General features: G+C 43.0%; 1 protein-coding gene across 2 annotated transcripts in view; it reads left to right on the top strand.

Moving 5' to 3' along the window:
* The window catches only part of ADGRA1 (adhesion G protein-coupled receptor A1), a 746977-nt gene that overhangs the window by 546240 nt on the left and 184639 nt on the right, over positions 1 to 16098 (top strand). For both annotated transcript variants that reach the window (XM_078643457.1, XM_078643459.1), the window contains one exon: positions 15534 to 15629. In XM_078643457.1, the coding sequence (XP_078499583.1) occupies positions 15534 to 15629 (96 nt within the window). The remainder of the gene's footprint in view (positions 1 to 15533; positions 15630 to 16098) is intronic.

The following is a 16098-nucleotide window of genomic DNA, read 5'->3' as shown; positions in this document are numbered from 1 at the left end:
TCCTTTTGGCGACCTGGATGAGTATTATATCCGGGTCTGCTGTTTGCATGGTAGCATCAGCATCTGCTATTTCAGTAGCTAATCTAATTGCCTCTCTTTCTCCATCACTGTCTCCCATTTTACTGACAGGATGGTATTATTTTTATTTGCAGATCAGGTTTCTTTATGGAAACAGAGATTAGGTGCACAATATTTTGGAACTGTTTTATCCTTCAACGTTGACTAGACCAAGAACCATACATAGGAGTTCCCTCCTGCGAGGTTTTGGAGGATATAATAACCTTTCACCCACTCCAGACATCTTTGGAGTATTTGGGAGAAGGGGTCTGAGTGAGAAAGCACGACTGAGTTACTCTAAATGTCTTACGTTAGTTTTATCGCCCTTTCCAAACACGTTGGGCGCCATGTAGTGTAGCTCCTATTTTCCCAATAGGCTCTGCGCATTGGAATAGTACCTACAGCAGTAAAGGCCTAGGCCAGACGTTAACTAGGTCTACTACTGTCGAAACTAGACTTAATTTTTGGGTTTGCCAGCTAAGCTCAGAGTTCGCTAGAAACTTTCTCGAATGTTCAAGGAAGGATGAACTCCCCTGATTAGACAAGAAGGGATTTAGTTTCTGACAACCATAGAACATGACAACTTTGCTCTCCCCTAATCAAGAGTCAATCTCGAGAGTCGTGTGAGCACAAGGCAATTATTTTACTCAGTCAGTACGTGCATTCTTAGTCTCATCAGAATGTAGAGAAAAGGAAGAGACGGGCGTGTTCAATAAAAGATGTTATTTATTGATCAGTCTCTTTTCTCGTACAAGAGAAATGGATCGATATTATTGCAATACTTATAGTTAAGTAAAGTGCATACATTAGAAGCAATAGTATAAAATAATACTGTAAAAACATTGATATGGTTTCTGAGCCATATGATGTTTAAAATGATTAAAATATATTTACATACACATATACATTTGACTAAACGTACTCAACTGGTGTTTCTAAATACGCCTACCCCGTGTACCTGATCTAAGTCTAATGCGTGGGCGGGAATAGAAAGTTACAGTTTAGTTTAAGTTTGTTTTTGCCAAGTGAATAACTAAAGAATTCTCTAGGAGGGGTTATTCAGTTCTGTACCTGGAATTTAGGATGAATGAGGAATGGTATCTCTTTCTCTGCTCTCGATATTCCAGGCTGCCTGCGAGGGCTGCCCAGAAGCGCCGGTGCTGGGTCTCTCGGCTTGAGATAGCAGCGCGTCTCTCAGCGCGTCAGGAAGGCGGGGCTGCTGCCTGCGGGGTCTGCTTCTGCTCTCGGCTTCGGCAAGTATGGCTGCTCCGTCTTGTCACCACGCGTGTGTTTGCATAGGGCAAGGTCGGCAATATTTATACCTTAAAGGTGCCGAGATTGACGTAAGGATGGACATAGGTACGTCAATAAAGATGTCATACGACTTGCTCGTTAGCACATTCTTTACTAAAGTTCTCTGTGAAATCAAAATAATGGCCGCACGGATTATCCAGGTTGTCATAGGTTTGATTTGTTATGAGAACGTCGTATGCCTTATCAGGGGCTGGAGGAATATCGCTTGTCTAATTAGATCTCAAGCGTTATGACCTAATCAGATAACACGTTCCTGTGCCGTAGTGTGACTGCGTCAGATAACGGTATCTGCATCATGGGGGATTTCTTGCCTCATGGGCTGACTGTTAGTTAACTAGCTAGTAAGTTTAACCAGAATAGGGTCAGGAATAGGGGGATCGAATCAGAACCTATAGAAATACACGACAACATTATTTCTTCTCGCCCTTCTTTCGTAGTCGTCAAGTTGCACTTCCATTCTAGTCTGTTTGTCTTGCCATTGCATCACTTGCTGTTTGAGGAGGGCGGTATCTTTATGGAGTTCCGTTGTGGCATCTTCCACCTCCTTAACTCTGATGTCCATTTTGCAAAGGTCCACCCTTATAAATGGAGATCTCAATATTCACAGAGTTGAGACAGGATTCCAGCGAGGTGCATACCCCAGTGATTGCCGCCATGATGTCCTGGAACGTCAGGTCTTGTTGCGACTCGGCTGGTTGTGTCTTATCTTGAGCATCCGGGCGAGTGGCGTCTTGGTCATCCATGGCTTTGTTCCATGCGAATTTAGCCTGTTTGTTTTGAGCACCACTTTATTTACTTTCCCTCCAACTATTATTGATCCCTGGATATACGAAAGCAGGGTGAACAAATCCAGTAGTCCCTGCAGCCTGCCCGGGGGACCCTCTCAATCAGCGGCCTGTCGGGTATCCTGGTCTCTGCCCCCCCCTATGTAACGGAGAGAATGGAAGCTTTGGTACCGTCTATGGCGGGTGTATAGCTGCCTCAATTGGATATAGCTAGATATCTCATTGGTGCCCTCCTGATCTTCTCCCCCACTTGCCTCCACTTTGTTGTCAGGGGAGGGAATACTAGTTCATTGGCATTGGCTGTGCAGTTGGTCTACTTGTCAGAATGTCCGACCTGTGGGGGCTCCTACGTTTCTTTATGCACTGATACTGCTAGTCAGTCCTGGATAAGTTGCCCCAGAGGTGGGTAAGGAGCACTGGCCCACCACCACGATGTAAACAAGTTCAATGGGAGATTGCTGTCCTGGTGAGCCTCCGTAGATGCAAGTAAGGGATGGCAGGCCCAATCACTCAGAGCTGCTTCCGTCCGACAGGGGGTGGGGGGGAGCACCCCACTACCCACGGTGCACGGGGTTCGCTGCTTACACTGGCTTCCAGCTCCCGCTCTTGCAGCAGATTTATGCAGGCTCCCACCGGGGCGCACCTCCGCCCCCGGTCCGCCGGGCCTGCCGCCTTCCTACGGAATTCCAAACACATTTTGTGCTTCCCGCAGCATGTGGGTTCACCTGTTGTTACTTATTACTACATTTGGAATTACCAGTCTTGTGGGCCATTTTCCTGAAGCAAATTCTGTAGTCACTTAATTTATTTGGAGAAAATTATGTTTGTAGCTTCAGGCCTGTCATAATTGTTTTCTTTAAATTAGGTGACGTTTCCTACTTCTCAGTGGCATCAAAATCTTTTTCTCATTTTGAACTGCAGAATCATCTGAATAGTAGATCTCAATATGGATGTCTTTGCACCTAGAGAGTGGTTTAGATAACATAAAGAACTCAATGTGATAAGCACTTCTGTACCTCGTGGAATAGCACATATACTGCAGTGGTCCTGTTTTCTGTGTCTGCTGTGATTCTATCAACATCAGCTCATCCTGCACTGCTGTCTGTGTCTTAGCTATTCCAGGTTTATTCTGCACTGGGCCGTATCCGATAACTGTAAACAAGCTCCAAGGGTATTCAATTAAAAAACAGACTTATTCCACTCGATTGTCTCAGTCGGAATATTTGATCTGAAAATTAAAACCATCAGAGAATTAGTTGGCATCTCCACAATGTACCACAGAGGCAGAAGATACAAAGGGATGGATGAGGCATCTCGTCAAATGAATGATCAGGAGTTTATTCTCTCAAAATGTGTTTTCTGTACATGATAAGGGTCCTTCTCCTGCAGTGAGCAGTGAAACACTTAGCGTTCAGAGAGATTATTCTGCTGAAAGACTTGAAAGTGTAATGGAAAAATTATTTTTCTCTTTGTACATACCTCTGGATCCGCTTACCTATTGTGTGCTTTATCCTTCATATTCTGAATACTTAGTTGCTTCAATTTCCTAATGCCTCTAATGTCTCACTACTCTGCACCTCTCCCAAAGCCCTGGAGTCCTATCTAGTCTGACCTAGAGGGCCCTGTTCCTACATCCCTACAAATCTCAATCACTGGAGGACATTCCAAATGCCTGCACCATCCAGCCCCCACTGTCCCACCAGCCTGTTTGTCAAAAGTGCACTTTTTTGTGGGGCTTTAATCTCCTCCTTTCTCTTATAGAATTAATTAGCTAAACTTCTATTGTCTCTGTTGCTGAGGACTGTTGTGGTGTATATACAATTCAATAAATCTTGTGCAAAGCGACTTCTGATAAAATAAAAAAGTGCCTGCAGGAAAATGTTTAACTTTACATTCTACATTTCGTCAGCCCCACCTTTTCTGAACTGTACAATGAGTTTATTAATTTAGCATCCATTTTGGAGTATTAAAGGTTGAGTGGGAAGAGATCTTTAAATCAAACTTGTTGTTTGCCCTCACTGAAATGAGCACTGTTGAATTTGCCAGGGCCTTGTCTTTGACTTGAAAGCCTGTGAAGTTAACTAACAAAGTACAAGAAAATGCATTGTTGGTGCTAATATCACTCTGGGGGCTTGGCATATAGTCAAATCGTCATGCCTAGTGAGTATGTGTTAATGTGATTCAGACGGTGAAGTTTTCCCCCATTTCTATGGTCCTTTGGGGAAGTAAGTCTTGCAAGGTATGTGTGATGTGGGTAGCATTTTCTCTGTGGGTTGCACCACAGTTGGTGTTTATGTCTTTAGACAGTCACAATAATGTATTTCAGCTGTCATGGTGTTGTCTGTCATTTAAGTTCTTGTTAGAGCTTAGGAGTGGGCTAAGCCACTCTGATTTGGGATGCTCTGTGGCATTTCTTGCGTTCGAAGGGGCAATGCTGATTCCGAGGAGAAGCTTTTGTTCCTTAAATGTATTATTGATCATTTTTCCTAATTTGCCTGGTGACTTTAGATCGTTGCATGTGTTCTTGTTGTTGTGCCACCCTACTTAGCTCTTATTCAGTTACTGACTCCATGTTTTCCTTCCTTTATCTCCCTCTCCACTTGTTTCTCTTTATAAGTCTTCTATTTCACAGGTCCTTTTTTATAGAAGACTCCCACTAATGAGATTTTTTAATCCTGCTCTTTTGTTTTTTACAGTTGTATCACCTAGTTGTTGTTTTCTTAGGCTCTCAGTCCATGGGTCTTGACTCATTGTGTTCCTCAGAGGGCTCATTCTATATATGTAGTCAGAAGCAGTCCTAGGCCACGTGCAAGACAGCATGGTTGACATCGGATGCAGTGTTTACAGAGCGGTTCTAATTTTTGAGATTGGGAAGCCATAGTGTTTTATTAAGTGGTGAACAGAGTTGTTTCGTAGTGGGCAGCAAGGGATATGCTTTTAATGTATACCATTCTGGATATAATTTGAGTTATATTGTACGAAATGGTGTGAATTGTTAGAGTGTTTTGTGTCACGATGTGTTTTAGATCATGTGTGGAGGAGTCGGGGGACAGTGTTCTGTGTTGGAATTACAAGTGACTAACAAGCACCAGATCACCATTGCCCCAGACCTTGGTACATGAGCACAGATTGCTCCACACAATTGATGTGTATCTTCCTTGTTGGATGTGCTCCCATATTTACATCATAGTGGATAAGGAGAGCGACAAAGAAGGTGGAAGTCTCTAGGAGTTCAGTAGTATCCATGTGCATAATGATACCCACAAGGACAAAAATATACTCCACCACACAGGAAGGAGTGGAAAACATATACAAAAAGTTTCTCTGTCGTCCTTGCATCCATCACCTTTACGATGCCATGGACAGCAGAGTAGCCATAGACTGCAGAATCCAGCACACATAGAAGTAGCAAATTGCCATTATTGATTGTTTATGAGCAGGACGGGACACTTTCCTGCACAGAGACAATCATCCCTGCAACGCAGGCACTCTTGCACTATGTCGCAAGGGTATCTGTGTTTTGCGCTAGGCGTTATTAATAGCACCAATTCAAGGTAAAAACAGGGGTGCACTGTATTCTTATAAATATGGCGCATACCAACACTTTTGAAATGATGCAGCATGGCACTGCAAATTTGCCACCGCGCTGCACCATTTCCTTGTACATATGCCCCTCTGTTTTATCCATTACTTTAAACTCTGTTTCCAGTATTTCCTGTGTTCCTATTACTGCAGTATAATTGGTCCTTACCAATTCTCTCTCCAGAACTTCCTGTGAGTTCACTGATTGCCTTGATACCATTCTCAGATGGTTACAGGCTGTGTATCTTGCACTCACCATTACTTTTTTGTTCTTTCAACTTGTACTATCACATCTAGTCAAGACCTTCTTCAATCTGGCTCAGGCCCCACGTCAACTTCTCCTTGGCTGCAGATTCCCACCTGACGTCTGGCTGGGGCTTTGCGTCTGCTCATGCTACTTTCTCTGGGGGAGTGCCTTATCTAGATTCAATAAATTGATGTTGAACTATTGGTATCTAGACAATTATGTCTAACTCATTAATGAATAGTCAGACTTAAACAAGCTTTTAGGAGAGCTGGTTTGTTCATATAATGAAACTAATAATGATCTATAAGTAGATCAGATGCTGGTGGCATTTTGTCTGAGCAGTTAGCCATAGGTATTAGGGTGTACCCAGGTTAGTGTGTGTCATTTATAGGAACCCCAGAAAATGAAGGCGAGTTTTCCTACATGTTGGATTTAACCACTTAGGGCAATCTTGCCCATTTCTAGTATCATAGCCAGTTGGGAAAAGAGTCATTTCTTGAGAGGTAAAATGAATCTACTTGCGTACAACTACCATCTGTTCAGATTACTATGCCAGACAAAACATATGCAAGCTCCATTCCAAGGTGAGTTATGTGGTATGTAAAATGCATATTTTGAAGTCTGCTAAGAGATGAATAATTAGGAAGCTGTCCTTTTTTTCAATTCCTACGAAGGTATTTGTAAGGTACATCTAGAAGCTGGTTATCAGGAAACATTGCACATTACGAGCTTCTTACAAGGTTATTTATACAACCAAGCAGTAAGTGATTTATCGCGAGTGTGTTGAGTAATAATATTATTGGCCAACAGACATAGGGAGGACCTGGAAGGGGGACAAAGAACCCTAAGAGAGAATAGGTTTTAAAGAACGAGGCATGGACAGGAGGACAGCGATCTGCAAATAGCAGAGATTAAAGGACAGGGGCAGAGAGGACTGGAGCTCCAAAGAAAGCCCAAATAGGAGCTGGAGAGCATGGAAAGAGGCAAAAAGGACAAGGGGTAAAGGGCCGAAGGGTCCAAGGAGCAGCACCAGGCAAAGAGCAAAAGAGGCAGCTGGGACATGGCCAAAGGTCTATAGCAGTAGGAGGGAAGCTTCAAAGTAGAAGCCCCAAGAGGCAAATAAGGTGGCAAGTGGAACAAGAAAATGAGAAAGAACAGAGGGTCAACGATTTCTGAAAGGCAGCCCTTAGAGAAGAACAGAAGTGGTGGCATGAATAGGGACAATCATTAGGATAGAGAGGTAGGATGCTCCAAAAGACCAGCACCAATAGTACAGGATGAAACAGAGGCAAAGGTCATGGGGAAAGGGGGAGGCAACTGTAAAACAACTGCCCCCAAGTGGAGAGGAGAATGGAGGCACAATTTCTCAAAGGTCATTTCTCAAAGGACAGTGTTGCTGTTTGAGTACAGCTTCTAAAGATGAGCCAGGGATTCCTCATGGAAACCCATTTCCCTTTGAAGGGTGAGATTGTTTGGGAGCCATGGAAGGTCGATCACAGCTCATAACAAGACAGTAGTCTCTTCCGCCCAAATTTACAGAATCCAATTTCTTACCTGTAGTGTCCTGTGAGTTAGAGATGACGTAGTGCTTTGAGTTCCTGATGGACTCCATAGAACAGTGACGTAGCTGTTTGGGCGTGGGGATAGAATTCATGATTTAGAATGTTAAGTTAGCGGTTACACGCTGAGCAATAAAGACATGTAATACCAAACTCCGTGTGTGGTGAAACCAGTTACATGCACCGAGGCTGGGGAGGAGGCTACATTGCCTGCACTAATGAGTCGCTTATTTTCCCACGCACAGAAACCGTACCAGGCTTACTGAATTTGTTTATCCAAGAAACATGCAATCCTAAAGGATGGCTACTATTCCGGAACAGAACTGCCCTCTGAGCTCTTGAGCATCTATATGAATACAGTAATAGAAGTCTTTCTTATGGAACATGTTTCCTTGTGACGGGGGTGTTAGTGAGCTGATGCCCACTGATTTATGATAGTAGTCATCTAAGGGATGGTCTACAAGCTTATTAATAGCAGCCTGTTGTAGCTAGGTAACTGTGGTCACTTTCTAAGCATTGGGCCACGTGGTGTAGTTCCCCCCAAACCCTTCAAGGTGGCATCATTCAGCCTAAGGTCCATGGATAAGAGTGGGCTTTGTGAGACTCAGGAACCCCCTTCACATTCTGCAAGAGACCACATCAGTTTGCCTTACGCCACAGCAAATCATATATGCATATATGCTCCTTGTGTACTCTGATAGTGTTTGTGGGTCTCTCGTGAAGTACACAGAGCAGAGAGTTGTCGTGATTAAAAAGGAGACGACGTTTTTAGGTCTTTTCACACAACATTTGCAACGCCCATTTGTTTTAGAAAGGATACGCAGCGCTGCCCTCGTCTTTAATGTTGCTGCCTAATGCGAGGTGGAAATATTTCAAGGAGAGATCTGTAATGTGTCATAATGATAATTAAACCACATATATCATGTGACGGTGCATGCTCCCTTCTTACTTACGTCCTCTGATTGGGCACTAAATCAAAGAATTACCTGAAATAAAACTATGCCAAGCAGTGAATTGGCAGCTGATTAGAGGAACATTTTGTGCAGTCCCTTGATTATAATTTAAATGATACACTCTCCTTCCCATTAGCGGTTTAATGTGGCGCAATTGTGTTAGTTCTTTCTCAGGTTTAATTTAATTTACAATTCAGTGTTGGAAAAGATTGAAAGTACACAGAGAAGGTCTTGTATCATATAGGGCAAATTTAGGGAAGAGCAATATATAGGTGGCGGTATTTATTTATTTATTTTTAGATAGCTCCTTGCAAAGCATCCAAGTCTTGGCACATTCCAGAGGAAGTGTGGGTGCATGCTCAGCCAAAGCACCCAGAAGCTCGTGGTTTAAGTTTAACACAATAAAATCTTCGTTGACGTCGGCAGAACTATTTGTACTTTAGAGTATGGAATCAGAAATAACTAAAAAGGGTACCCAAACGTATTTGAGCACCAGAACTGAAATGAGATTGTCAATAATACAAAAATAAAATCAATGTAAGCTGCTATCTCGCAATGCAATAATGCTGAAAAATGATACATTTTCCATGTGCTATTGCGTGTTTAATTCTGTGGTGTTCTGTAAGTAAAACTATAAATTATAAAGCATGAACGTTCGATTGTAGTGCCGTGACAACTTTACAGTGGTGCAAAATGAGACAGGGCTGTATGCTGCAAAGTGAAGTTTGCTGTTGACTTCTTGTACAGACACGGAAGATGAAGAGTGTTGATCCTGCCTCACCAAACTCATCTTTCCCCCTTTTTAGAGTGAGGAAGAGCATTGTGTTTCTGACGATGGCGCCTCTGCTGGGACCACTGTTGGAAACCTCTGAAGTGATGGTGTATCTGAAACAGGGTTGCCAGTTCAGAGTGAAGGCCTCCAGACCCAATATAGGCCAGGGAATCCATAAATACTTTTCTTTAGCCAGGGCCCCCATATAAGACATGGCAGTCAGGTGTAGGAAACTCAGACAAGGATCAGAAGCAGGGATAAGACGCCCTTCATGCCAAGGCATTTGTGATTTTGTTCTGCTAGTCTAAATTAGGCTCAGTGTCTTGTGGTTGTGTTTTCCATGTCGAAATAGTTTTGAATTTCAATTTTTGTTTCATTACGACTTTAGGAGTGAAACGTTTATATGTGTTGACGTGTTATCTGCTCTATTCTTTATTATCCCATGTATTTTGTGACATTGCTAAATTCACAAACTCCTCTTAGCTTGCAACAGAGGAAAACAAAATTAAGGGGTTTTCACTATCAGGACAAGTAAAACTTAAAAGTACATGCCCTACTTGTTAAATAAACTGCACCTTGCCCTGTGGACGTTTTGGGGGCCTACCAAAGGGGTGACTTATAAGTATTAAAAAGGAAGGTTTGGGCCTGGTAAAAGGTTGCACCACCCATTATTTAATACACTTAAGTACCCCTTTAAAACATCTCATGCCTGCCACTGCAGCCTGTAGTGCAGTTTTACACTGCTGATTCAACTTAGCAAAATACACCTTTTGCCAGGCCTACACCTTCCTTTTTATTAATACATATAAGTCACTCCCAAGGTATGTCATATTCAGCCTATGGGTCTGGGTCCAATATAATTGAATAGTAGGCCATGTGTTTCAAAAATGTTCCTGTCCTGGTACCGAAAAACTTCTAAATATGTTTTTTCACTCCTGTGAGGCCTATCTCTCCCATTAGATAACAATGGGCTACCTTAATATGTTTAATACATGCTAACCTTTGATAGGGAACATATCGGAAAGGCATGTTTGGACTCAGAAGACTTGTAATTTAAAATCATTTTAATGGTAAAGTCAGATTTTAAGTCACCATTCTAAAAATGCCACTTTCTTGTCCTCACCATTTGGTGTGTGCTGCCTGTGTCCTGGTTTTCATGAAGGTGAATATCTTGTCAATAGACTTTTGTGTCTCCCAGACAGTGAGACAAAGGGGAACTAGGTGTTAGCAGGATGGGCCATCCTGCCAGGATTGGTGGGGAGGAGCTGTTCCCTTCTCTACTTATATTTCAAAGGGCTACCTCCAGGACACACATAAAGGAGAATGATACCAGTTCTTTGGTTAATCAAGATTACTTGGAGCCTTGATAGGGGAAGGGAAGCCCTTCCCAGAACTAGATGTGGAGGGAAGCCTAGAGGTTTCTCCCACTTCATAGGCTGGTATCGGGTATAAATATTGGACCTGCAGACCAACACTTCAGTACACTCCTGGGCCTGATGAGATTACAGAACAAGGACTGCCTTAGTGCTTGAGGGCTGCCTTGTTTACCAGAGGACTGCCCTGCTGCTTCAGCCCTACCTTGTACCCAAAATGACAGCCCTGCTTCTTGAGGCCTGCTTTGTTCTTCAGAGCACTGCAACTAGAGGACTGCACTGCTGCCTGATGCCTTCCTTATCTCCATAGTACTTCCATACTATTTGAGGCCTGCCCTGCTCTCAGAGATAGAAGACTAGACCTGCTCCCTTCATTTCAGGCTAATCTGACTGACTTCTAGTGTCAGTTGGCTGACCTCCTGTCCTGAGCTATAGGGATTGAACAAGCTTCAAAGGCCTCCCTGCAAGTGCCCAGCTGACCAGCAAGCAACTAGACCTACCTGGATGTGCAACTGGACTGCTGAGCCCTGCTAGCCTCTCCTAGAATAAGGTCCTGATACCCAAGAGGTGGCTTTCTAGGTCATGGACCTTTGGCTGACATCGCACTGCAACCCTCTTGAAGAGAACGAGAAATTCTGAAGTTTTGGGCTGGTCACAAATGATCCTGTCAACACCAAGACCATTCTGCCTATGAAGATCGCCAATGCAATGTTCCGGTGCACCTGACTCTTCATGCAACAGCGATCGCCAAAAACAACTGGCAATGCGTGATCTGCACTTGGCATGACAGCAATGACAGCCCCACGGTGACTGCCAACATGAAGCTCCAGCAATGATCGTTTGTGACTCCCAACGACCAGGCCTGCTCATTGTACTCCAGTAGTGATCATTCACTATGCTCTTCCTGCTCCTCCAAGCAAACTGAACTCTTTGTGCCAGATTTTGAAAAGGTATCTGTTTCAGTGGCACTAGCCTGGTCCTTGTAACTTGTCCATGCTCCATCGTAGTCAGCCTGAACTTGTGACTTTTCCTTGGTCTTGCATGACCACCTGACTGTGAGAGGCACTTTGTGCTTTTAAGTGCTATATTTACTTGACATTGAATATCTCTGGTTCTACTGATTGGATTTTTGTAATTCTGGTATCATTTTATGAATTAAAATGTAATGTACTCTATTTTTTGAAATTGGTCCTGTGTTGTGTTTTCACTTCATTGCTGTTTGTGTGCAGCACAAATACTTTACACTTTGCTTCTAAGTTAAGCCTGATTGCTTTTTGCCAAGCTACCAGAGTGTTATGCTCACATTAATTTAGTGAATTTTGTGGTTCACCCTGGCAAGGATTGTGGTTGTTGCTTGAGTAGGGTTTCCACACCCTCAACCAATAGCCTGATTTCTTACATTGGTGCTCAGTGGTGAGATCCATTTCTTTTTTTTTTTACAATACTTTTTATTTGTATTCAATCCATAACCAATATCAATCAAGATCAGTTACATATATACACAAGCCGTCAAAGAGCCATGTCATATATAAACAATCAAATAAACCAGTACATGCTGATATCCATTACATAACTGTTTCATTTCATGTGCTTCGTCATAGGTCCCTATGTCTGAATACCCAACTTTTATTGTTTCATTGATTTCAGGGAATATAAACTAGATTCAAAATTAAAGATATTATAGAATTTGGCCCTCCATATTTCAAAAGAGGGGACTTCCTTCTGCAGCCAAAATGCCTCTACACATAACCTAGTTACCGCCACTGCTATAAATATCAAATATCTAATGGATAGCACACTTCACCAGTTTTAAGGGAAGCTCCAATTCGTGTTAACATTATATCCATCGTTATCTGCACGTTAACACCAGTAATTTCTGAGAGAAACCCCTCAATGTGCCCCCTCCATTGATTTTCTGTTGCACTAAAATGCCTATAAATATCGCTATAAATAATCGGACAGCAGATTCAACCTCTTTTCACATTTTCCTTAGTTTTTGATTTCTTCCATTTTATTCTTTTATCCGAATTGAAATCTTACCAGACATTGTTTGTGCTACAATGGAGATGCAGCTGGTCAGCCTTGACAACCTCAGCAGGGAATAGCTGAAAAAGCTTTGCAGGGAGAGGGTCCTGAATTGGAAGGCCTCCAGGTAGCCCTCAAGGCCTTTGAGGAAGTCAGGACCATGCAAAACAACCCCGAAGGACCACGAGGAGGATGAACAGGAGGAGAGAGTGGACTTAGGGAAGGATGGTCTAATCACAGGCCCTGAGCTGCAGCACTCTGAGGAGGAGCTGGACAACTTACCCAAAGGAGTGAAGGCCCCAGCCAGGGCAATGAACAGTGTCTCCTCCCACAATCTCTCTCCTGAAGAATTGGAGGACAGGAAAGCTTAGGGGGAGCTTAAGCTGCATCTGGCCAAATTGAAACGTGCTGCTGAAGAAAAGAAAACAACTGCAGAAGAAAGGAATCCTCCTGCAGAGCAGAAGCGACTGGACTTAGATGAGATGTCTGACAAAGCTTTGGAGGAGAGAAAGATCTTGATGGGTCATGAAGGGAGTCTAACAAACTGGACCAAAAACCCAAGCAATGGACATGGTCCTGCAGCAGTGGTGGAAGCGATACCTTAGAGCCCTCTGGAGACAGGAGGGTCCACATTCCTAAGGACCTGGTGTCTAACTTTGTTGTGGGAAATTATATTGAAAAGGAGTTTGAGGCCTTTGATGTTGCCTTAGAGAAGCACAGAGTCCTTGATGAGGACTGGGGAGCCAATCACGGGAGGCACATTCCCAGTGAAGGGAGGGATACACTTTTTGCCCTGGTTAAGCATCCCTTTTATCAGGAAGTAGAGTCTCACACCTGAAATGTATAGGCAAACATTTACGGATGGCTGGAAGTTGTCTCAACAGTCCTGGGTAGATTTTACTATTACTTTTGAAAGGCATTGGATAGTTGGGTGAAGGGTTATAATGTAAGTGATTACAACGGGCTGTGCAGTTTGATTGCCAGAAAACACATGTTCAGCATTTGTTTTACTGGGTTTCGCCAACCCATAGAGGATAGTAACCTCACGAGTCCCAGGGAGCTTGTTAAGCAAGTGGACCACTGGCTCAGTACCTGGGTCCACAAGAAGTTATCTGGGTGAGAAAGCACCCAACGTGTGGGCAGGGTCTCCACCAGAAGAAATAGGAGGGAGACAAAACTAAAAACAGAGAGTTCTCTAAAGGCCCCCAAACCAGCTCTCAGGGAAAGGATTCCCATTCCCAATGTGATCAAAAGAATACTGGGTTCCCTGAAAAGAAGTTTGGGTTGGTTCAATCCCAAGTGTTATGAGCGCTACATGTATGGGGACATGAACGTAGATGCCAAATGCCCCAATAGGGCACAGTTCCACACTGGTGGGTAGACGACGGGTTTGGTTATTGGAGCACTTGGCAAGGAGGTTGTCCCAGTTAACATGGGGGAGGGGGGTAATGCAGAGGTTACCCTAGTATCCCTAGGTAACAACGTGATGGTGCCAGAGGCCCACCGGCCTTCTAACACTTCCAAGTACAGGCAGTGAGTGACCATGAAATGGTCAGCAGGTGGAGGCTCTGAGGGACACTGGAGCCAGTATGACTACTGTAAGATGTCATCTGGTGTCCTCAGAGCAGGTGGTGCGAGGGTAAGTTTTTTAGCAGGACTAACCTGGTTCCTATAGCCGGCCCAAGCTCCATTTGCGGTCAGCCTGAACTTGCGACTTTCCCCCAGGCTAGCATGACCAGATGGTAGTGAGGGGCGTTTTGTGCTTTTAGGCGCTATATGTTAATAACATTTTAAAATAGAACATCTCTGGTTCTAAGGATTAGATTTTTGTTCTGGGATGCTTTTATTTATCGAAATTTAATTTACTCTAAATTTCTAAATTGGTTTGCCTCTAAGTTAAGCCTGACTGCTTTTTGTGAAGTTACCAGATGGTTAAGCACAGTTTAATTTAGTGACTTTTGTGGTTCACCCTGACAAGGATTGTGGTTGCTGTTTGGTTAGGGTTCCCACCTCCCTACCCCCCAAAACCAATAACCCAATTTCTTACAACTACTTTGTTTACATTTGCATTAAAGATCACTTTTGATCATGTTTTTCTACTACTGTCTTGCTTGCAGCGTATCTGGTGTGGTTCCTTGTATTGTGCCCCAGCCACATTTTGTTGGATCGGCAATGATTTACCCCGTTAGTTTTTCAGAATCAAGGGCCTATCTAGCATCGGTGCAGCAGCTGCAGTGGCATTGAAGCCCATTGAATGCTGATAAATACTGTATTTTATTACCCGAACAGCAGTCAAAGGGACCCTTTTCTTTGCTTGCAGTATGCCCTTTGACATACTTGCTAAACTACTGGGCAGAATACATGCTTACCACTCAGCAGAGCAGCAGTGCCCATCACAGATCTGTTAGACAGATGTGGGTGAGAGACTCACCGGTTCGAAATGTACAAATGTGACATTTATTTTATGCAATATGCTTCAATTGAGACGATTCATCGATACTTTATCCCTATGACCAAGTTTTCTGGAAATAAAGACAAATATCAGCCAAAAAGAGCAATAAGTGTGCAATTGGGCCATATCCAGGATCTCGGTATGAAATGCAAACTTTTATTGCCATCAGCCCGTAGTTGTTTGCCTGTATGTGACTTGTAGCTCAAGCGAGAACGCACATTGAAACGCAAGAAGCAGCTTCAAGTTGCACTTTCACTGATACTGTAAATAAATATAGAAACTACAATCACCTACATTTGTTTATGAAAGCTCCACCATTGAAGTGGGGCCTCCATGTTGCCAGAGCCACGTAGAAACATGTACAAGTCACATCCTTCGACAGTGCACCATAAAAAACTCATTCTCTTTCAACAGGTTTTACCTGATCGGTGGAGGCGTTCCTTTTATTATCTGCGGGGTTACAGCAGCAACTAATATGAAAAACTATGGAAGTGACGAAAGTGCACCATAGTAAGTATGATATTTTTACTACACGAAGTCAGCTTGTTTATTTAAACAAAAAACTGTTGACCTTTAATACGAAAATAAAAAGTTTTATATCACTTCTGGAATTATGTGGAACATTTTGTGTTCACTTACTGGAGCTCCTCAATTGCAGATTGACAACCATTATTTATGCCCGTTTAAAGCATTGTTTCTTATTTTTTATGGATTTATACATAGTAATTACCGCTCACATTGCTGGGAAATGTGTTTGATGTACAAAACAGGAACATTTTGTATTTTCTATAAATGGCGGCTTTTACAAATGAAAAAAATACCGGAGGCACATCAAATAAACAAAACAAGAAAATGGAAATATACGTTTTTTTTTTCATTTTGAAATGCGGTTGATACAGTGTAGGATGCCCGTGCTCGGTTACACAGAGTAATTCATCCTGATACATTGCGGAAACATAACCCCATTTGTGGCAGAAAA

The sequence above is a fragment of the Lissotriton helveticus genome, chromosome 5_1 (assembly GCF_964261635.1).
Source record: "Lissotriton helveticus chromosome 5_1, aLisHel1.1, whole genome shotgun sequence".
In the NCBI taxonomy this organism is placed as follows: domain Eukaryota; kingdom Metazoa; phylum Chordata; class Amphibia; order Caudata; family Salamandridae; genus Lissotriton; species Lissotriton helveticus.
The sequence above is the reverse complement of the archived record's forward strand: the minus strand, read 5'-3'. Positions and strand labels throughout refer to the sequence as shown.